This window comes from Stegodyphus dumicola, chromosome 1 (assembly GCF_044657685.1).
Source record: "Stegodyphus dumicola isolate Sdum_Otavi_A_Nest chromosome 1, ASM4465768v1".
Lineage (NCBI taxonomy): Eukaryota > Metazoa > Arthropoda > Arachnida > Araneae > Eresidae > Stegodyphus > Stegodyphus dumicola.
The window spans coordinates 134059793-134084684 of NC_140768.1; the positions used below are offsets into that span (position 1 = coordinate 134059793).

Here is a 24892-nt window from a genome sequence, read left to right on the forward strand (position 1 = left end):
TTTGTTAACGACAAATGTTCTAGATCTACTGTGTGTCCCACATGTGTTTGGAAATATAAAATCTTAATAATGCCATTACTGGTAACTTCAATAGTAGATGGACAGTGCCCCTCTATTTTGCAGGTACCTTGTGATTTTATAGCTCTTACACCTTTACTTTTAGAATTATAAAATCCAGATCAATTACAAAGGAAGTAACTCTTTTTCCCACCTTCTTTAAGAGTTATTGTACTTCTCAAAAAGTAAGAAATTTTTTCCCTTCGTTCTTCCTCAATTTTCCATTGTAAGAAATCTAAATTTGAAGGGTAAACATTAGCCTACATACAATATAAAAGCCCATTATAATTGTGAACTAGTTAATCTTTAAAACAAAATTACTAATTTAAAACTAACCAAAATCTTATTTTGGCACTGATTGTAAATAGATACTGGTCACTTTAGCAGAATTTTTTTTCTCTTCAAGAAGAGGGACCTGTGTCTAATTGCTCTCAAAACTGATAGTTTTATTTAAAATCTACACTGAAATAAAGTTGCCTAATTTTAAGTCAGGGGCGTAGCTAGAGGAGGGCATCTGTCCCCGGGCGCAGATTCGAAGGGGCACCAAACTGATGTTACGACATTTTAGAATTAAATGTTTTCCATCCATGGCAAGCAGTAGAGGGTGCGAAACCTTCAGTTGTCCCTGGGCGCTGAAAACCCTAGCTACGACTCTATTTTAAGTTGTACATTGGCATATTTTTCTTCCTATTTGACAGTTACTAGTACTCATGTTCCAGCTAAACTAGACTTAAAACATATTCCCCAAAGTTGTATAATAATGCAAGAAATTTATTCTTAAGAGACAAATTGTCATCAGACATTTTCCATAGCATGAGTGTCATCTGGCCTATGTCTAAAGTAAAAAAACATTGTAGCCTGTTTCTTGATAACTGATACAATGTGTATAGGTTATTAAAATTTTAAGACATTGAATAAATTTCTTTAAGTAGTTTTAAAATAACATATAATAAATTTTAAGCCTCATTTACATATAATAAAATAAGTGTCTATCATTATGATACTAAACTTACGATTGAAGGTTGCCACTTTAATAAAGATTTTAACAATTTTTTTATTAGGTCCACATTATTTTTGATATCTTCATCATACATATGCATTAAGAGATCCGTTTGTGTAATAACAGGATAGTCTTTTTTTTTTTAATGAAGCACTGAATTACATGTATAAATAATTATGTAGCAGTACATCTCTATATATGTTTTTATTATTTAGAAAATGTTTACTTCATATTTCAAATAGTTGAAGAAGAGAAATATTACTTAATCTTAATATTATTAATAATAATTATTATTTGAAATATTTTTAGTGAAGAATAATGGGGGTTTATCAGGCTAACAGAAAAAAGCAAGATGCTAAGGAAATTATTCTGTTATCAATTATACTCACAAAAATAGATGTATTTTATTCCCCAACTTGAATGAATTTGCAAAAATAGTAATTTGTACTCAGTTTGGGGTAATTCAAATTAAAAACGTTTATCGCAGAAAATGCAAATTTCTAATATCTTACCTTCATATGTATTAAATGTCATTTCAACGGAGTTAAGAGTGTATCCATGTTGATCTCTTGCGTGATTTCTTAACTCTTCAAACGTTCTACATGAAAAATTGCAGGCATTAATAGGACATTTCAAATTTCCTTCAGCCACAACAGGTACTTTATGTACTTCCCGAATGTGTTCATATAAAACCTTTTTCTTTTTGTACTTTTTGCAGCAGTACATACATTCAAATACTGCTATCTTTTCATATTCCATTGTTATAACAAAAAGTTATGTACTACAATAGAAAATAAAAAACTTATTTTGTCATCAGAAATATTAAAAAAATGAATAAAAACTGTACCATATATTAAAATATTTAATGTTTGACACAAAAAAAATGGTAGCATATGATATTAAAATATTTAATGTTTGACACAAAAAAATGGTAGCATATGATATTAAAATATTTAATGTTTGACACAAAAAATGGTATAAAATATTTAATGTTTGACTGAAACTAACACGGTTTGCTATTCTGAAACATTTTTCATTTTCCTTTGTTCAACAAAGGAAATTTCAGCTAAATTTATCTGTTCTCAAAAGGCAATATATGAAAAATAAATAGATTACAAAAAGTTTGTCTCAAAAATAAATACTTTACAATAATTTGTAATCACGTGTTTAATTACAAGCAAACAATATCTAAATTACCAATTAAAATATTTTATCAAAAAATTCTTTTAGCTCGCCAAAAAATATCACTGCAGAGCTCAGAAAACAAGCAACCGAAAATAGCAGGTAATCCTGTGGGGTAAATCTAAAACACCCCGCTTTTGACGTCACATGTGACGTGTACCGTTGACCAATCAAATTTTCCTGCCGAGTTGAAATTTAGTCGCTCCCGAATAGAAGGAGGGAGGGTAAAGCTCCTATATACCAGGCTGAATCATCAGGCATTCGCTATCCCAAGTGGGAGATTAAATGGCGGCTGTGTAGTTACGGTGCAACAATTTTTTGTGTTTTTTTTGTGTAAAATGGGCGGATGTACAGCTATTAATTGTTCAAATCATTCACGGAAAGGTCATACATTGGTAAAATTTCCTAAAAATGAAGAAAAATATGGGTAAATAATTGCCGAAGAGACAATTGGAAACCTGGTCCAGGCGCTGAACTTTGCTTAGTAAGTATAATGTTAATTACGCCTTCATTTAGAGTTTATATCTTCTCTGATGTTTATAATGTGCAAGTAAAGTGAAATTCTTGTGTACAATAACCTGAGTATCTGCTAATTTCTGTAATAATAGCTATAATTAAATTAGTCTAGGGTTAATGTACCCGTCGCCAAACATCGCCAATGTAGATGTTTTGAATGTGGAAAAGAAATTTCTCTTCTAATATCAAGCGCGGATTTTGTTTTCCTGTGCTAATTGTGGAATTTATACTGATGTAACATGAAAATCATTAGCATATTGAAATTTATTAAAAAATAAATAATAATTTGGAAAGTCAAGATAAAATCTGAATGTTTGCTAAAGATATATGTAACATTATACTATAGTTGCAATATCGTTGGAATGATGTATGATTTTTTTCTTTATTTTATAATCACTATTGTTAAAAAGTTAGATGAGTTTTTTATGCACGGTGCCCACTAATGTTTCTTGGTTAAAATAACTTCCAGAATTTTGACATTGACATCTGAAGTCAATAGAATAAATTGAATAGTATGAGACAAAATATATATAATCTGACTTCAATAATTGCAAGTACCATATATTTATAATCACAGTATTATACAATTTGGCAATGGAGTAAAGATTTAGAAATGAATGCAGAACATTCAAATAAGCACAGAAAACTTGTGAAACTGCATGTGTATTTTTCAAAAATAATTGTAGTGTTTTTAATGCATGTGTAGTGTTTAATGCATGCATAACAATCAAATAAATCTGCCTATAGTGATGAATTTCAAAGGCCAAGCCAAAATCCTTTCATGAATTTGATACTTCTAAAGAATGTGATCTCGTCAAATTAAATCCTCATGACATTGATAAACAGTTATTACTGATATGTGTTACAAAGCAGATTTTTATACATGATAAATAATATTTTCTGAAGCGTTATTTTGTGTTGTCATCTCTAAATAAGAAATTGCCTACAAATTCAGAAAGCTACTGAACTACGTTCTAGAGTTTTTAATAACTTTAATTGGATATGTCTGTGGGGATGTAATTTAAAAAATTGTCGTTTAAACTGGCCTTGATGCTTTTTAAAATGCATGTTGGCACTGTGCTTCGAAATTAGGCCTATGTTTTGAATGATTAGAGAATTAAAAATTAAATATTTCAATTAAAGCAATAAACATTACTACAATTATAACAAGAATCATAGTCTGCTCTAATTATAAATGTATTTATCGGCCTAGTATCTTAAAAGTTGGGTGAAGTGAACTCATATTTTCTTATCTATTGTAAGAGCACTATAGCAAGAAATATAAAGTTTTATTTTAGTTGTTTTTAATTTTATAGCAAAACACTACTTCATTTAATTTTTGGATAATGTTCTAAAGAACACTTTAAATTATAGGCAAAAAATAAATATTGGATAATTAAATTCTGCCCAAGCTTACAAGATGCTGCTGCTGATATGTTAGACATGGTTTGTTTATTGTTTCAGTTTTTTATAATACTGGGCCTAATTTAATTACCTGCATATTTATTTATTGCCTATACTTACTTACAGTTCATGCTTGCTGCCTTTGGCACAACCTCACTGTGTGAAACACTTTTCTCACATTTCTTTCGTGTGGTTTGTTTTTTGTACTTTTATTTATTTTGTATACTTTTTTTATTACTTTATGTATTTACAGGATCATTTTGAGGAATCTCAATTTGAGTCACTATGCAAAGATAGTTAAAAACTAAGAAAAACTGCTGTACCAACACTCTTTAGCATTCCAAATCCACCACCATCTGTAACTGACAAGAGGATAAGAGAAGTAAGATGTCCTAAGCCAAATACTGAAGTGGTAAATTATTTAATATTCTCCAAAAAATTGTTGAAAAAATCATTGTTATTACAAATATATTAATTCGGTCAACCATTGTTTAAAAAAGTAATCACAGCATAACATGTTTACTATTTCTTTTTGAATTTAGGAAACTCTACCTGCTTCAAATGAAGAGTTGTTAAAAAAAAATAAAATTCCTTGAGCAACAGCTTCAAGAAAAAGATGCAAAATTGACATCATTTTTGTCTGATGAGCAAGTAGGAACCCTTGCTGTGCAGTCAAAAAGGAACTGGTCAGAAAAGTCCATTATAAAAGGACTGAAGATGCGATTTGCTTTGAGCAAACATGGATATAATTACCTCAGAAGTACTGGATATCCAGCACCATCGTACAGTACCTTGAACAGGAGGATTAGGGACATAAAAATTAATTTCGGCATTTTAGAAAATTTGTTTTTTTTCCTCAAGACAAAAGTTCATTCATTGGATGCTCTTGATAGGAACTGCTGCCTTTTAGTTGACGAAATGGAAATAGCTTTTTGTTGATAATAACTTCCAGGCTTATCAGTACCTCCTTTTGAGTGGAGGGTATACAAATATAGTACCCAATTTAAATTACATTGTGATTGTAATAATATTGTGGTATTAAATAAGTGATTATAATTACAATTTAGATAATTGCTTTGTAATTATATTACATTGTATCTGTGAACTCTTAATTTCATTACTTTATGCAATTATGTTGTAAGTGCATAATCTAATTGCAATAATATAATCTATTCACAATTACAAAATAATTATAAATGCAGTTACATCTTAAATAGAGGCCATTTTAATACTTTTAAATTTTTGCAAGATAACTTCCCATTAAGGTTCATTTGGAGGAAACTATGCAAATACTAAAAAAGAAGTTGTTAAATTTACATATTTTGTACAGTAGTTTCTTGTTATAATGCTGTTCAATATATCTTCAATACTTTTGTAAATTTAATGACATTCTTTGCAATTACTGTGGGGCTTTAAAAAGAAGTTTCTTAGTTATGCTTTCTAATAAGAATGTGTTAAAAATTAAGTATTATGTATAATAACTAACAATTAAAAAAACTTGACTGCATGAAAATGCTGTTGCTGTGTAAAATAAAAAATAAGCTTTCTTTTATGCTTTGAAATGAATTACATGTGGTTAAGTCGTCCTTTTACAATTTAAGAATGTGGTTAACACACATTCTTAAATTGGACAGGTTTTATTTAAATTATTAGTATAAAATATATAAACTATGAATTATTTTGTAACATAACTCAAATTACAAAATTCATTCTATATACGTTCAAATTTATTATCTTTTATGGAATAACTGTTTTTTAATTTAGGTAAAAATTGGATTTTTAGAAGTATTACAAATACAATGCAACACAAAGGTGATCTGATTGGAGAGGAAGGACTTTTTATTACGGTTTCTAGTTCGTATTTATATTACATTTGGTGAAAATCATCCAAAACACAGAATGCTGTACTTTCTTCTTCCATATATGTTATGAAATATTTCACACATTTAAAAGAAAGTGTTTCTTCAGAGTCTTGCACAATTATTTCCATATACCTCAGACTAAAATGACAACATATTCTTAAGTTATTTTTTTAGTATGAATTTACAGTGTTTTTATGGAAATTTTTGTTAAAATGTCATTAAGATAAATTTATTTGCACACTCTACGCTTTAACTATTTCCCCATTTGACACTATTGAAAGTTTTTATTCATATCTTATTTATTTTAGTCTGCTAACGAAACTGAAACATCTAAAGAATAAGTTATTTTGAATATGTTTACAAAATATACGCGAAATTTTTATTTAAGTGAAAACGTCTATATACTATTCGAGAATTAATTAATTATCCGAAAAGTTTATGTGCGCTGAATGCCGCGCGTCTATAAAATAAATCTTTAAAAAAAAAAAACAGCAGACATTCAGCCAGCGTGTGCGATAAACGCGCCAAAATTGGTAGCGCGTCCCTCCCTCGCCAAGAGAGAAAAGTTGGTGATTCAGCCTGGTTTAGAGGAGCCTTAACCAAGGAAGTTAGAATAGAAGGAGGGAAGGTTCAACTCAAACGGTGAAGCTTGGCGGCCATGTTACTGTTATCACTGACTTGTGCAAGAAAGTCTGTAATAGTAACATTTTTTTTTTTTTTTTTTTAACCTTTTCTTTTTGAAGCATGTCTGCTTATATTGCATATGGATGCACAAATAGATTTTCGAAAAATATTTCTGGGATTACTGTTCACTCGTAAGTATTTTCTTTTTTTTTTTATGTAATTTCATAAATTTGTTAAAAAAATGTCACAATGTCATGTTGTTTTCTTTCCAGATGTGACAAAAAAGACTTAATAATAATCGAAACATGTTAAATACAATACATTTTAATGCTTTTGCTTACAGCTGGTATCTTCGTTCCTTAACATACAATGATATATGCTAGGATTATATGCTTGCTGTATAATTTGAACGCTTAGATAATTCGTTTTATAATTTTCATGAAAAGTAAGAAATTAATTGTTACTATTTTTATGAATTGTAAAGGTGTTTAATAAAGCAACGCTTTTCCTTATGTATTAATTATTATTCATTCTTAAGTTCTGTGAACTGTTACGAATATAATTTGTGCATATGATCAAGATAAACTGTTCTGTTGTTAAAATGTTTTTGCAGAAGCTCACAAATTTCTGAGCAGTATAGCGATAAACGTAAGTAAAATATTTACACAATTGAACATGTGAAAAGATATATCCAAAAATTTATATAGGTATATTTCTGTAATTCAGTTTAATTCAAGTAATTTCTTTGAGATTCATAAATATGAAACGCGCATAAACTGAAATCATTGAATTCACATAAATCTGTTTTATTTTATTAAGATTTATTTTCTTGTTGATATAAGGTTGTTGATTGTGAAAAGAATCTATTTAAAACTTTCATTTAAAAAAAAAAGCAACATGTTACCATTTTTTTAGATAATTATCTGCTATTAATTTCAGGTAAAAATGGTTCTTTAATAAATTATAATAATATTGCGAATAAATCAGAAATATCACTTCTTAAAGAAGCAATTGGAAAGTATACCAGAGAAGTTGCTAATAAAACCTAAACAAATTCTTGAAATTATGCAGAAACATAATTTGTAAAGGCTTTAATGTTATGCACATGCATTTAGATTTCGAAATATTTCTTAATGATTTTCTGTACTTAGTAAATTACAGATATCACCTTTATAACTTTAAAACAAAAAACTAACAATAGCGAAGCATTTCATTATAAATTTAACATATTTTTACTGGAAAATTCATGCATAGAACAGCTTACAAACACGTACGTTTCACTACCGTATTGCAATGTTTTGAAGTAACAAACATGGACGCCGCTTGTTCCGTGGAGTTTCATTCCCCGATAGTGGAGGAAACTGCGAACCCTCCCTCCTTCTATTCTAACCTCCTTGCTATATACCAGGCTGAATCATCAGGCATTCGCGCTCCCAAGTAGTGCTGTAGAAGTAACGAGAAATTGTGTACCCGTATGTATTCGTTACTCGGTGAACCAGTACTCGTTACTATCGTATCGTTACTCGTTACTTTCGGTAAAATCCATCGGTATCCGTATCCTGAGCCTATTTTATCGGTCTACGGCCCTAAAAAGGTCCTTGAAACGTCGCATCGCATTGAATCACGTGAGCTTTTCTACCCCGCGGGAACTGGGTAGTGCTGCGATAGGGAGTTTTGCGTCACATTTTTGAGTAGAAATAATTCACTTTATTTTGGCTATTATTTTTTGGTGCACTGGATATGATTCATTATTAAATTTTCTATTGCTGTCAGGGCTTAGTTTTTAAAGTCAGAAGCGCCTACGGAAGGCCGTCAGGAAAATAGGAAAAAATAAAGAAAGAAAGGGAATAAATATGACAATAATAACATTAATTAGTAATTAAAATAATAAATTAAAAAACTTCATAATTAAAATAATAAAAAATAGTGATTAAAATAATGAATAATTAAAGTAACATAATAATTAGCAACTGAAATATAAAATACTTATAAGTAAAATTTAATAAAAATGTAAAGACAAATAAAAATTTAAATAATTCTTAAACTTATGATGAATAGTTAAATAATAAAGTAAAATACCAGACCTTGTCTTATTGGCTTAGTACCGTTTCGTCCTTTCTCATTTCATCCAGAGCTCGAAAAAGTGTCATTTCGTTCGCTGCCTTCCCCCACCAATTCCTTCTTTCTCGTTTTATCCGCTGTTTGAAAAATAAGTGTTTACTTTACGATAAGACGAACGTCTGTTTACTTCAATTAAAATAGTTTAGAAGAGATGACTGTTTCTACTTCGACTTAGCTTTTGATTTCTGATACTATTTAATATTTTATGCAGACAAATTATGCTGAGCAGAATAATGAATTTCCGACGTGTTCAAAAGGTGTGTATCTGAATATAATAGGCCCACCAGCGGCCGAGCCGTAAAGACGCTAACACTGGTAGTTCGGTTCGAGGTTCGAATCCCTCGAATGGGCTGGCTGCATGGGCGTTTTCGTGGTTTTCCCCATGTGTAACGTGTATACGAGCCAGTTTCCCTTAGATTCCTCCACGAAGGCATCCCTCCCTTTAGGCAGATAGCCCTCGTGTGTTTAGCCATAATTGAATAATCCAATCCAATAATAACATTTTTGTTATATAGTATCCATATTTTTAATTTCACACATTTCTAAAGCAACAGAACCACGGTATCACTATTTTGGTACACACACCAAAAACATGTTTAATTAAGATTAAAGTTACATTCTTTATTAAAAGTAATGGGTCCTCTTTAAATGCAACCATTCATGCTTTTAGAGCATCTTACATGTGGTGGTCTTAAAAATGTGATGTTCACTACCAATGTTTGTTTATGTTCTCAAAAATACAGATTCCTTAGAAAGTGACCTCTTAGAGATGTCGTTTAAATAGATGATTTGCAATAATTATTTTCTAATAGATAATGGAATTAATGTAATTTAAAAAAATGAGCGATTTATGGCTCTAATTTTTCTTTCGCAATAAGCTGTTATGCGAATTTAATTCTTTTTTTATACTTTTTATTATACATAACTGAAATATTTACTTTGAGACAGGCACACACACACGTAATAATAGTAAATCCTACATATACAATAAACAAACACAAAAAATATTCTCTATTAAATTTTTATTTCAGCACAGCAGATTTAAATTATTTGGAAATTAATATGATATCTCTTTTTGAAAAAATCTCTACATATAATAAAAGAAAGTGTCTGTGTGTGTGTCTTTCGTTCGCGCTGCGCATAAGCTAATAGACCCACGGCTACGAAATTTGGCACATAGTAGGTGCATCTAGTTAAGAGCCAGTGCACCTCGAAGCAGTTTTTTCGAAATTAGAATTAGAATTTATTTTATTTTATGTTTTGTGACGAAATCGCGTCATTTTGAGACATAATGGGCTATAGAAAAGCGAGATTTTACTCTACACACTCCATTTTCACATCGTCATGAAACGTAGGCACTTAGCTATTTTACGAACTTAAAATAAATTCGTCTTTCAATAAATCGATTCAGTACGAATTTATTTAACAAAGGGAGCTTAACACCATTTCAACCGGATTTTTTATAAAAAGTTTTTTTTTTTTTTCTTTAAATGTACAGTTTATTTTTCTTTGATTTTTGGAAACATTAAACTTTCATCCTTGCAAAAGAATTTTGGAAAAATAATAATATATTGTATTTTTAAAAATTTTTTTAAATGAAGCTTCCGAGTACACTTCTCAGATCTTTAAAAATGTGATTTTGGCAACAATTTTCCTGTCTTATTGTTGTTGATAGATTTTTGATGAAATCGCATCATTTTAAATTGTTTCATTTTTTTTAGAAATATGGGTTTGGCAACAATTTTTCATCGTATTTTTTATGGTATTTCATCGTTTTTAAGAGATTGGCATATTTCATTGTCATTTATATATATATATAATACATTTTTATTTTGCCCTGCAGAGTAAAATTCCGCGCGGATTTTTTTTTTTTTTTTTTTTTTTTTATGTTATTTTTTGTTTATTTCATTGTTTGTAAGATATTGAAACGTTCCGCATGATTTTTTCCCTTCAACGAAAAGTTGAATAATTTTTTATTAGGATAATTAATATTTTTATTAAGGGATATAGCTTATTTCATTGTAATTTTTTTCTCTTGAAAATATAAGATAAAATATCATTAATTATACTTTGACTTTCAGAATTTTTTGTTTTTTGTATTCTTTTATGTTATATATTGCTCATTTCACAGTTTTTAAGATATTGAAAAGTTTTGAGTGATTTTTTTAGGAAATAAAAGTTCTTAACCTCCTTTATACCATTTGAGTTCTTAAGATTTTGCAAAGGGAAGTTGGTTAATTTATTTATTAGGATAATTAATATTTGTATTAAAGGATATTGTTTATTTCTTTGTAATTTTGTTATACGTAGTAACTTTTTTTTATGAAGTTGTTCTGCAGAGTAAAATTCTACGCAGTTTTTAAATTTAACATTTGGTGTTCCCTTCAGCCATTTTTCAGGTACATTTAAAAGCCAGACGAAGGCTGGCAGCGAAGCTCCTAGTTAAAAATGAAAATTATTTTCTTCGAAATCTTTTCTCAACTTATATCCTTTCATACGTTGTTATAATAATAATTCATGTGCACACAATAAAGTTCGTTCGAATACAAAAAATTGTTTTTGATTACATTTTTATTTCGGCACAACAGATGTAAACGGTTAAAAAACGCAGTTCCTCTTTCAGAATATTTTTTTCAGCATAAATCATCTACTTTTTTCTTGTATGTGTGAGGGCCAATAAGGGCCCGAGCGATAAAGTCGCTGAACACTGGTAGTTTTGTGCGGGGCTCGAATCTCCGTGGACGGACTGGCTGCATGAACGTTTTCGTAGTTTTTTCCATATGTAACGTGTATGCGAGCCAGTTTCCCTTAGAAAGTCCCTCCACGAAGGCACCGCTCCTCTTAAGACAGCTCTAGTGTGCTCTAGTGTGCTCCTCTTAAGACAGCTCTAGTGTAACAAACCAAACCAACTAGTATGTGTGTGCGCGCCGAACGCACATATGATGACTTTTTTTCAAGTGTTTTTAAGTTTAACAACAGTTTACACTGAGCAGCGAATTACTAAAAATTTTCTTAAATGAATAAAACTGTGCTTATTGCATTATGAAATAGTACTGATTGTCAAATTTTGAGCTTTCTGTTATCCCTAAAAAAAGGTAACACAAATATTTTCTTACCTTTTAAACATTTCTTTTTTTCTTGATTCCTACTTCATTTGTATATTTGCAAATGTGTGTATCGATGTTTGGTACATAGTTGACATTTGCTATGTAATGTTCCCTATGTCAAGAAATGTGCCTCTCAAGAACGACTTTTTGAAAGGGGGGTTGAATTGGGGTAAAGTCTCCCGTCCGTGAGTAGGGGTATTGATGAAGGGGTGTTGAAAAGCAGTGGACGAAATGGGAAATAAATTGTCAGTAGGGGTGTCTAAAGAGGGGATGAGGGATAGCAGCGAATAAACCGGTACGATTTTAATCACAGGAGGAAACCGGGAAATCTTCGTCTTAATTGGGGATGTGGATGAAATTACAATTTCGCAAGAACTAAAGCTCAGCCGAGCATTTGCTAAATTTAGGCTCTGAATGAGCAAATAATATAATGACTCAAAGGATGATAGAAACAAAGACCATGATTTTTACGGCATACCAATGAAGAAAGGAAAACAATCAAAGCTCCACTAATGAGAATATAGAGAATGCTGGGAATAGTACTAGTGTGTGGATGGAAATTTGGTTACGTAGTCCTTTCGTCCAATTCTCCCCCATTGTCCTAATCTCAGCCCATGTGCTAGATGGGGAGAGAGAGATGGAGGATTTTTTTTAACTCTATCTAAGTCTTCATTACTTCTGTTTTCTTATCTTTAACTTACTCTGATATCTACAGTTAGTAAACTATTTTTTTAAATGAGTTTCATTATTGCTAAAATACCTTGTTTAGATTCTTGTATTTTTTATTATTATCTTTTAATTTTAAATCAGTTATTGCTTAATTTACATATTTTGATGATTTATTTACATATGTAAGCGATTTTAGATCATAAGCGTTGATAAGAAACACAACAATTCTTACAATAAATAAGAATAGTAACATCCTTTTCATATATAAAATTTCCACATACATATAAAACAAAGTTTACTTTTATGCAATAACGAGGCATTATTTGTTTTTCATTCCCATATTCTCTCTATTCAATGTCAAACGCGATTACTGCAGAGTAATATTTCGAGAATGGTTATTTTAGATACTTTTTGAGCTGGGGGAGAATTGAACTATTTGATTAGTGCAATGTAACATTTCCTGAATACCGAAAATTAGTCACTCACTGGGGAAAAAAATTACTAGACGAATATTATTTTGATTAAAGCCCTAAATAATAAGTTAGTATGCTAAAAATTTCTTTTCGTCTGCCTACATTTAAAGCAGAAATAGCTTAAAATTCCTTGCATCGAAAAAATTTGCATATTTTCATGCAAAGTAACTTAAGTAAAAGACTCGCAACTCGAGATTTTCCATATGCATAACGGGAAGATTATTCTCTTTCCGGTAAACAGCATTCTACGAATACTAATCTTCTGCTAGGCTGATAGTTTTCATGTATCCTGCAATTAATCAAAATTCAATCTTCCTCAAAGGTAGACACTCCAGTCAAAACTATTTTGCGCTAGTTCCCAATCAGATCCGCATTCGTATTCTCAATTTATTTACTGTTATATCTTTATTCTTGAAATAAACGTAAGAAAACTTTGTCTGTTCAGGTAGTCATATCTAGAACGAGGTCGATCGTGAGCTACTAGTACATCATCACAACACTCTTAATAGCTCACATATAAATATTTTTTAAGGTAATATAAAAAATAATATAATAATGAATACATGATTATATACTAAATTCAAATCATAACTCGAAAGTCGTGAGATAAACACAGCAGTTATATGACTTAAATGAATACAGAGTCGGCATTGCGCGACTCTCTACTCTACCAGCGTTCTTCTGTCCACTTGATATCTTTGCTTTGGTCTATACAGCCGAAGATTAATTTATTTGCGGCAGTAGTTAGAATTTTGGGCTAGCTTGTTAGCTAATTAATTTAGACTTATTTGTTATTTACTTAAGTTCTGATTTTGCGTTATTAGCACATTGTGTGCGGATGAACTTGTGAGGCCAAGTAGGCGAGCTTTGTTAAATTCTTCTTGTAAGTGAAAGGTTGATTTATGGCTTGGCAAGATATACCTGCATGCAATGAGTTAAACTACCAGTGCTCTACAGTATTATCCATTCAACTGCTGATGAACACTAATTATGAAAAATGGTAACAATTTGTCGGAGTCTGAAAGCTGTTTGTCTGTTTTATAGAACGATTTCCACTTTACTTTGCAGCAATATCTTTGGATAAAGTTACGATTACATGATGTATCATCATTGGTATTTTTTCATTTCAAAACTGATTTGGCAGTTGCATTTTCTTTCCTTTAGAAGAATTATTCATAGTAGTAGAATAACTATATAAATATGATTCTTTATAATTGCTTTTTTTCAAGCAGATTTAATAAACTATCATCATTCAATTCATTATACTATCTACTTTATCACAAATAGGTGCGTATTTGAGAATAACTATGCACTTAGTTACATAATTAACATTAATTTACTGCTTTAAAATGGTTACACTAATGTTATGTTTTCAGAATATCTAATGTGTTAAATGGTCTAAAGTCTATTTTGCTTGGTTTAAGGTTGCTTTCTAAGAACCATTATAAAATTTAATTAATTTGTTAATAAATTGAGTGTGAAATATTAAATTAATACAAAACTACTTATTTGTACATAAGAAACAAATACTTGAAATATTCTTACTTCAGGTTGTATTTTGTGATTATACATATGACATCGTGTGCAAAATATAATATCTCTGCTGAAAATTTCTAAGAACAAACATAGAATACTATTATGAAAGTTGGTAAAGATAACATATGAAACCTTTATTCTCCTAAAAAGTACAGCAACAAATTTTTTAATAGAATGCTATATTATTTTACACACTGTAAATTTAGAAATAATTATATATAATGTTTAAAATATATAAAGAACATACATGACAGGCAATGTATTCATAGATTGGTTGTTATATAAAATAGTTAATGTGCATCTTACCTTGCTTATTTTAAATTTTATAAAATTATTTTAAAAAATCTTTCGCGGAGCCGGATTGACAGTCCTGAAAAAACATGCAATGAACATTTTTGTTTTGTTTTATTTTTTGAGATACAACACCGTAAACAACATACACTAATTTATTTACAAATGCATTTCTTTCTTTTGATCTCCAGAATTTTATTACCCATTTCACATGAGTATTCTACAGATTTTTTATTCACTTCGGTATCTTTTCTGAGAATAAAATCTAGAAAATTATTACAGAAAATTATACATTATTAAGTCATTTATTTCTAAATAAAAATGATAATATCAACTCAGATACATAAAAAGGCATTTGAGTGAGAGACGAATAAAAACCAACCCCTTAACTTGTTGATATATAAAAAACTGCTCACCAAGAGTAGTCTCCGGCAGTGTCTTATTCTGACTGGGTCAGTTTCTTCAATTACCGGTTGGTTTTAGCAAACTTTGTACATATAAATATTACATATTATACATATTTTACACATTTCTGTATTTTGAACTATTCTTGTTTTGTTATTCTTATTCAGATCCCTTTTTATGTTGGCCTATTGATAAATCAATGATTATGATTATAATATGATATGTAAAGCATTATGTTTGTTCAGGTCGATCATAACAATTCCTAACATTGTTTTAAATGACATTCGATTCGACAACATTAGGAAAATTATATATGGACATTAAAAATTAAAAAAACTATGAAACATTTTATGCACATTTTAAAAAACTTACAAAAATAATTAAATTAAGCATTACAGAAAGAACAATTTCATATTATTTTTAGCGAAGTAATCTTTTGTTCATGTTTAAAAATAAAACTTTTTCCATTCGTTTTGGTTGAATGGAACAACGTTTTTCACTTTGTATTTGCCCCGATTTCGAAAACGTTCTTTCGGATGGTCCCGAGGTAGCCATGATCGATAAATATTTCTCTGCTAAAATTGAAAGTTCGGGGTAGAGTAATGCCCGCGCCTGCCACCATTTTAATGGGCACTCATTCCTAGAAAGAATGCGTTCCTCAAAATATTGCCTCATAGTGACGATGCTGGATACAGTTGAGTTTGAGACGGAGTTTGATGTCACTCTTGCATCAAAGTCTTTCCATATTGAGTCCTCGTTAGTGTCAGTGAATATTGCTGGCGTGACTTTATTTGATTGCACTGTCTTCTGTTTGTCAACATTAAAATATTTTTCAAGTTCAGTTTTCAGCAGAGTTTTAGCACACTCATGATTTGATTCATCAGCTAGTCTGAATGCCAACTTCTTAAACCGCGGGTCTAATAGTGCTGCTTTAGATAATATTGGGTTTCTATAACAATTTTTGAACCTGTATTTGAATTCTGTTATTATTTTATTAGATAGATTTTTTCCAATTTCTGTATTAATATTTAAATTTAAATTTTCAAACATGCTAATTACACTTTCAGTCGCAGCTAAGACCATTGAAACAGTAACCTTATTTTCAGACGACATTTCTTCGGTTAGCTGCTTAAATGGTCTTAAAATTTTAATTACATCTGGAAGAGCCTGCCAGTCACTTTCTGACAGATTTGCAACTGGATTGTGTAGGAGTCCAAGGGCCGCTTCTAGAGGCTCCTGAAGGATACACATTCTTTCTAGCATATCCAGGGTGCTGTTCCATCTGGTCACTATGTCCATTTTTAATTTAAGAGGCTTTTCGCCAGGCCTCAGCTGCTTTTGCACCTCAGCAAATTTTTTCGTTGCCAACGGACTTCTGTGAAAATGCTCCACGATGGTTTTTATTTTTTTATGAGGCAATCTAGTTCAGCGCCCTGAAGTCCCGCACGCACAATTAAATTAAGCGTATGCGCGACACAAGGCAAATGTTCAAAATTGGCCAACCGTATGGCTGCTTTCATATTTGCTGCATTGTCTGTTACGCAGACAAATATTTTATTTTGTAAATTCCAATGGGACAGCAAGTTACATAATTCCTTCTTTATATATTCGGCTGTATGTCGCTCATGACATTCAAAACAGCCCAATAGTGCATACTTCAGCTCCCAATTTAATATATAATGGGCAGTAACGGCCTGATGTGAAGTCGCTGCTCGCGAAGTCCAAGCATCAGTCGTAATTGATACAAAGTTTGCACTCTGCAATTCTTCTATTAATCTGCTTTGGACTTCAAGGTACTGAGCGTCCAGGAAGGTATTACTAAATGTGTACCTTGAATGTAATTTGTAACCAGGTTCTAAATAATTAATTAGCTCTTTAAAACCAGTATCTTCAACGACAGAAAAAGGCTGTAGGTCTTTGACTATCATATTAAAAATTAAGTCATTTATTTTTTTTTTCCCGTACTACACTTACGGGGCGTTTAAGGAAAGTACTCAGCGTCGTTTGTTTTAAATTTGTTTGAGATATCAGTTCTATTGAATGATTAATATGTTCAGTACTTGCTGCTGATGTTGATGACACAGGAACTTCTTGAATTATTGTATCCGACATGGAGCATAGAATGACGTTTTCGTAAGTTGACCTGTGTTTTTTTATGAGGTGTTTTTTTAAGTTTGTTGTTGAGCCACCTTTTACTGAATATAGCGAGTGGCAAATATCACATTTTGCCTTCTCATCGGTAGCCTGTGTAAAAAACCTCCATAGCCGACTTCTCTTCCTATCCATTATAGATTGCACTGTAACATAAAATAATAAAAGCTCGTTAAAAATGTTAGTGAAAAATAAGTATCAAATATAAATAATAAATGCAGTCTATATAAGTTGAAATCAGTAAAATCTCATTCAGTCTGTCTTAAAATAAATTACTTATATTTGCATAATGAAACTCAGAATCGTAAGAAGTGAACGTGCGCCAAGCTATATATTGGCTAGAGACTGAAGGTCGTAAGATCGATCCTCAATTTGACTACCTGTATCTTGTATAGGCCTTACACCTACCTTGTACTTGAGCCAACGGTCTCCATCACTCAATATTTTCTCTTTCAGATACTGTATTAAATTATGTTCCTATTATTATTGCTAAAATAGGTAAGCCTGATGATATTTAGGCCTGATAACGAGTCTATGTAAGTTATTTTTTTAACACTTCGATTTGAAATGTCTGTGAAGATTATTAATTTAATCTTCGTTATACTTAAGCAAAATTTTTTTGAATAGTATTATTATTTATATTTTTAATTACGATTGTATATACGTTCTAACATCCCTTCAGGAAGCTATTAAAATTTTATTCAAAAATAGTCTATCTGATAATTACTGTTTAACTTAAATTAAAATCTTAAAATCTAGAATATTTCCTTACGTTGATACCGATATTTAATGACAACAGTATTACACTTAAGGAAATACATCTTATTGGCTGGTACTGCGTGAGTCAGTAATGAAAATATGAATAAGCATCTAATTTCTTCCATGTAATCTTTAAAGTAATTTTTAAGAGCAATAATATTACTAAACTAATCTTAATTTTCATTTTACACAATAGTTTTGGTTCTAGACACAACACAATAAAAACTTTAACATATAACGTAACAAATTACTTTTATATGCCATCAGAAATTCATAAACCCTAATTTTTATTGATTACACACGATATTGATCCTTAAGCGTTTGTTTATATTTTACTTTCCTTTCAGCCATCATAAACTTCTCATTAGTTCAAAAACCGCTCTATTTTCCTTGACCATAAAATTTTCGTTACCTTGAGAAAACATATAATGACGTTTTCATTAACTAAGCACAGTTCAGGACAATAAACAAAGGCCCCATTCAGATTCCACTCACTGATAAGGAGAGTTCCCCCCCCCCCGCAGTGCAAAACCCATCTAGGTAAGAAAGGAAGGAACTCTGCACTACAAGTGAAGCACTGCTCCGAGGCTTCTTTCTCCAGATCGGGGGGGGGGTGTTTACATTCAGAAGCTTCCTTGACAGCGCTTTGATAGTATTTCGACACACGAAAGTTCCATACAAATCAAAAAACGGAACACTTTCGCATAAAATAAACATTCATTGTGTGATGGATAATAGCAATTTGTACAGTTTAATGACATTTAAGCAAAAATCACATCTTGGTTATTTTTCGATAACTAACAACAGCGATTTTGATTATAAATTTGTTTTATAAAATTGTAAGCTGTTGAAGTACAAAAATATAGATTTTAGCAAAAATGTTCTTCTTAAAGAATGTGTGTGTGCGATTATGGCAAAGCCTCGAGGGCTATCTGCCTAAGGGAAGGGATGCCTTCGTGGAGGACTTTCTAAGGGAAACTGGCTCGTATACACGTTAAGCATGGGGAAAACCACGAAAACACCCATGCAGCCAGCCCATTCGCGGGATTCGAGCCTCGGACCGAACTACCACTGTTCAGCGACTTTTCCGCTCGTCCGCTGGTGGGCCTGCTTAAAGAATGAAAAATACCTTACGTTACCTTTAAAACTGTATACGCCTTCTGATACCCTTGATAGAGTATTCGCTGCTTTTATTTTACGCTCCAAACGCCAAATTTTTTTAAATAAAATAAACTTTTTTGTTATTCACATATCATTATAACGTGTACTTTTTAAAAGTTTTTAGAGAACAGGCTTTATAGTTGCTCATTTTGAACTCATCATTTTATTTTTATATAATTGAAAAATAATCACTTTGGGTTTCGAAGAAAATCTGATCTTTGAGTGGGTATTAAAAATAACGCATGTAATTTTCATTCAAATTATATCTATACATATTTCTTATGTAAAAATTTCGGGTTTATGCTAAATTATTGTCAATTACTTTACTCGAAAAATATAGTAAATGCACAGAAGATTTATACATGCCGGAAATGAAAAATATGAAATATGTATGGGTATTTATGCAAATGCTTGCAAAATGCATGTATCTGCCTTTAAGAAAATACGTAAATATTTATCAAATTATTTATAAATGTGTTTGAAATTAAGGATTTTTTCATTCACAAACTCCTGTGAAAGTTACTGTGAAAAAATCTAATTATTCAATGCATCTAAATTTATAATAACCTTAACATTGAAATGTACAAATAAATTGAAATCCTGTTGACAAATCCGCTTATAAAACTATTTAAGCAAGAATTTTTCGTACAGGAAATCGTACAGGAAAGCAATCTGTTAAAAGGTATTGTAAAGTAAATTCTATGAGATGCGTACTTAAGAAAGTAGTAAAAAAAAAGAGTTTTAGAATATGTATTGTTGAAATTAAAGGTAGAAAAAAAATCTGATAAGTATAATTAAAAGAAATATTCCTTTACATGTTAAAATAACTCTTACATGTTTTAAATAATATATAAAAAAACTAAAGAGTTGGTTGCTTTAAGAGTTCCGCTTTAAAGATATCAAAGGCATGTTGAACATCTTCTAACCATTTAAATTTTTCCTTTTTTTGAGTCAGTTTCGTCAGAAGTCTCTTTAAGCAAAATTTAGAATAAATTTACGATAACACCCAATTAATCTCAAAAATCTTCTAACTTCCTTTTTGTTTGAAGGGAGCTTATATTTTTGAACCACTCTTAGATTCCTATCGTCCGGTTGTATAATTCCTTTGGACAATTTATATCCCATATACTTCACAGTGAGCTATAAGAATTTGCATTTGTTGGTTTGAGGCTATGCATATTTAACCAGTCAAAGAAAAATTTTCAGTTTTTCTAAATAATCCTCAATGCTTTTGAACCATTTACAATATTATTGTCAATATAAATTCTTATTTGTAATGGGAACAAGCCGGACAGTGTCCATTAACCGCTGAAAGGATAGGAACTCGAAGCGTTTTTAAGACCGAACACCACTCGAGACCATTCTTAATGTCCTGTAGCAGCGAAAACCTATATTTGAAGATGCCCGACGGGTGCATCTTCATCTGAAAGAAACCTAAAGTCGAGGATAATTCAAACAGCCCCCCAATCCTTTCATTAACCATAATGTGTTCGGAAGGGAGAAACTATCTTCCACCGTCTTTTCGTTAGCTTCCTGAAATCTGTGACTAATTTGTGGGTATTTTCGGGCACTATAAGCAGAAGTGCTTTCCCTAATGATGTCTGAGATCTGTCTATTTAATTTATCCCTCAGGTGACATGGCACTTTGACGCGCTGAAACGCTGTCGCGTAACTTAATGTTATGAAGAATAGCTAGACATCTCGACAATTCCAATACCGATAAGGTTAAAGATATGTCTATAACGACTCAATGGATCTTGCAGCTTTTCCTTCTGAGCTGTGGGTAAATGTGATAGATCAAAATCACTTCTCCAACTTTCAAAATCTTCTCCTACTTATTTGGATTTATTTTAATTATGGGAAAGCTTTTGAGGGCAGTCTGCCTAGGGGATGCCTTCGTGGAGGCCTTTTTAAGGTAAAATGGCTTGTATACACGTTACACATAAGGAAAACCACGAAAACGCTCATGCAGCCAGCCCATTCGCCTGAAATCGAATCCAGATCGGAAATACCAGTGTTCAGCGAGTTTACCGCTCGGCCGCTGGTGGGCGTACTGAGAAGGACTTGTGATTTTGGAGAAGCAACAGCCTCTTGAGATGGGGGAACAGTCCTTGTGTAAAAACTGACAATAACAACTCCAGACGGTGTGCTTCTGAAATTGGATCTTTTTGTCTATCCAAGATTACAGATACGATAAAGATACAGATACGATACGATTACAGATACGATAAATTATACGATAAAGCTTCGACGCGAGCTGCATTTTGTCAAACTGATTCCCGAAGCTTCTGAAAGGCTTAGATCAAGGCTCTGTAAAGCGAATGCAAATTTTGAGTGGTAGAAAATCTATGTTTAAGAGATTCTAACACAAATTTTAAATCCGTTTTTCTTCGTAATCTGGGATTATTGCGAATGAAACTCACGACTTCTCCTGTTAATGTTATTCTTTGGCCATCAAAGTTTCTGAGTCAGATTACCTGATATGCGAATCTATAAGGTTAACTCTATCTATAAAATTTTAAAAATAACAATCTGAGTCGGAGCCTGAAAACTGTGGACTCTAATGGATCAAAGCCGAAAACACGACTGAAACGATCCTCGCTTGTTACCCCGAGTACATCTTTTTGTCTAACTCTTCCCATTTCTTAAGTTTCTGAACCCACATAGCACCAATACATATTTCTAAATATAATTTGTACTTAACTTTCTAGCAATGCTTTTGAGAACAACTCATTACCAAACAACTAAAGCAAAAATCATTAAACAATAGCTAAAACACATATACATAAGTTATAAACCACTAATGCAATGGATTGAATAAGTAAATTCCTAGTTTTCAATAACATATTTAAACAGTCAACGCTCTCTCCAATTATGATGAGACTCTAATGTTTATCGCTTATTTTGGCGGCGCTCTTCGCACTACTTCATCACTACAAATGCTCAACCTAAATTAATACAAGCGAACAGCCATAAAGTTAGGTACTTGTTTCTAATGAGATGATTCGATTCGATATTTAAATAGGTCAGTTCTAAAGTTCAATCCAATATGCACTCGTAATAAAAATAAGTACTTGCAAACAATACACAAGTTATAGCAATAGTCATAACAATGAATGAACACGTTTTAACAATGGATGAACTGAATAATTAGGTAACGAACTTTCATTAAATTAAGTAAATAAATAACTAATTTTCAGTCGAATATTCATACACAACACAATAATCTTCATAAAATTATTTGTAATTAATTAAACTAACCATAAATTAATTTTATCTGTCCACTCAGATTTACATTTAACTTGCAAATCATATTCAGTCTGGTAATTAGGGACTAATATTATGGTGAATTTTTGGGGTGAAAAATATCAGTCACAAAATTGTGAAACATATTAAATCACTTTTTCCGAATGAATAATTAAATAATCAATTACAACTGGAAATAATTAACAAAAGGTTCTTTCACATCTACAATTTACAGTTCCTTACGGGAACATTGAAAGTTAGCATAACCGCAACATTACAACACTTTGATAAATAATATACAATTAACAATACGTTATTGTGTTGTAGTGGACAGAAAACATATTCTTAAATAGCCACATATCCTAGTTATAAATTATTCATTTTTATGTATAGAGTCCTAAATAACATATTAACACCTTAAGATCACAATAAATATAGGAATAGAAACATTTCCTTAATCTCGGATTTAACTCTTTAATACATATTAAAATATCAATAATAGTTTATATATAGATCACTAAAAGTAAGAGGAAAAATTGTACATACCTTTTCAGACTTTGTTCCCACACAATCAATAAAATCAAATTTCTCAGCTCTGAAAGGTAATACACTAAGAGTCAGGCTATGGATGAATTTTTATATTAAGTCCTATATAATCATCGACTCATACAGTCAGTCTTTAATTGTAAGGCTGGTTCACCGCGGTCAGGAACTTTTATCGCTCAGTCGATTTTCAGCTGGAACTCTCCTTCACAATCTTTTTCTCTCTGTCTTGACTTAAAAGTCTATAAACAAGTACAATCCATCTCAAAGTCTATAAAACATGACATGATAAAACAGGAGCCTCTATGAATCAGTCTAATCTAAGTCATCTCTCCTTAAGTCATTTATTGAATATCTGCAAACCATCTGTAATCATTCGGACAGGAAACTTTACCAGTCCAAAACTCATTTCGTAAAGCAAAAAGGAAGAGAAGCCCATTTCACCATCTTTAAAAACTATATTTCTTGCGATTTTTTTAATTTTCTAACTCAAGGCCCAAGCAAAAGGACAGGCATCATTTTCCCAAAATCTTCCTATTTTCCTCACTTTTCAAGGTAAAGCGACATTTCATTTTCAAGTCTCCAAACCAAATACAGGAAGAAAAAAAAAAAAGAAAGAAAAACTCAGACTAAAAACTCTTTTCGACGAAATTTTTCCCTATTTAACTCCCGACCTAATTATTAATTAAAAGTCATCTTCTGACACACCACGCCTCACTTCAATTTAATTGGCGAATTCCAGTTTATCACAATCTACTCTAGGCCAATTATAACCACGCAGAAATTAAAATTAGGCGTCGTGCAAATCTTCACAGTGTCCTAAAAGCGAGGGGCTAAAATTTTCCTCTTTTCGTTTGCCGTGGGAAATTCAACAACCCTATGGTCAACTTCTCATTAACGGAGGAGCAAAGTTACTCTCTGTTGAAATACTCAGAAGAGAAAAGGGATATTTTTCTTTTATTCGCAATCTAATTGTTTAATTCTTACTGGCGCTCCCGCTCAGAAAAAAAACCCTTGAAGCCAAATTCGCGACATATCAGGGTAGGTGAGGATAATTAGGATCATAGTACTCTAGTGATACGTACTGTTTGTTGTCTGTGAGATTTTTACTTTCTTTTCATTCATTAGATGGTAATACTAATCAATAATAGGTTTGTCTATTCTTCTGTTTGCTCTTAGAGCAATGTAATATCGAGACAGAGCAAGGTTCTATCGTCCAAGGTCCGATTAAACAATAACTGAAGACAGTGCTAAATCTTTTTTTTTTTTTTTTCTTTAACAAAGCCGTCGTATCCGTTTACCTCCTCTTAGGACGAAAGGCTTTCCGACAATTTCATACATAGAAAGCTTTTTTTCAAAGCGCTCCTACCCCTGAGGAAGAACCCCGTGGTTCATTTCTCATTAAGGAAAGAGAAAACTTACTCTCTATAACATACTCAGAAGAGAAAAAGGATCTTTTATTACCAATTTAATGGTTTAATTTTTACTGGCGTCTCCAGCTCAAGCCCTTCCTTTGTCGGCCTTTCTTGTGGAGGAATCCACAACACTGAGGATAAACCTTGAAGCCAAAAGCGTGATATAACAGATCTTTTCCTCTTCTGAATTTAACAGGGTGGGTGAGGATAATTGAGATCATAGTATTCTATTATGATATATACTTTCTGAAACTTTCTTTCTATTCATTAGATAATAATACTAATAAATAATATTTTTTCATGTTGATTTTGCATTATCCACATGTTTTATTTTCATTCTCAAATACCCTTGCTCACTTGACATTTTATT

General features: G+C 31.4%; 1 protein-coding gene and 1 long non-coding RNA gene across 2 annotated transcripts in view; one reads left to right on the forward strand and one right to left on the reverse strand.

The window, feature by feature from the left end:
• LOC146999253 (uncharacterized) overlaps window positions 1-5711 on the forward strand; it is a 44420-nt gene extending 38709 nt beyond the window's left edge. Inside the window, exons 3-4 of the long non-coding RNA XR_015042208.1 lie at window positions 4413-4571; window positions 4702-5711. This is a non-coding gene — a long non-coding RNA (uncharacterized LOC146999253). The remainder of the gene's footprint in view (window positions 1-4412; window positions 4572-4701) is intronic.
• A 9956-nt stretch (window positions 5712-15667) lies between these two features.
• LOC146999254 (E3 SUMO-protein ligase ZBED1-like) lies at window positions 15668-16546 on the reverse strand. Its single transcript, XM_085816244.1, has 2 exons — window positions 16296-16546; window positions 15668-16214 (listed from the first exon to the last, which is right to left on the reverse strand). The coding sequence occupies exons 1-2, from the start codon at window positions 16544-16546 to the stop codon at window positions 15668-15670; spliced, it is 798 nt and encodes a 265-aa protein (XP_085672370.1).
• Window positions 16547-24892: the final 8346 nt, after the last annotated feature.

What these genes read in the sequence shown, in the direction of transcription:
- LOC146999254 (XM_085816244.1), bottom strand. Translation starts at nt 16,546, where the DNA reads ATGGACATAGTGACCAGATGGAACAGCACCCTGGATATGCTAGAAAGA. An exon ending in ACTGAAAGTGTAATTAGCAT is followed by an intron (nt 16,215 to 16,295) that starts GTTTGAAAATTT and finishes ATTCAAATACAG; the next exon opens with GTTCAAAAATTGTTATAGAA.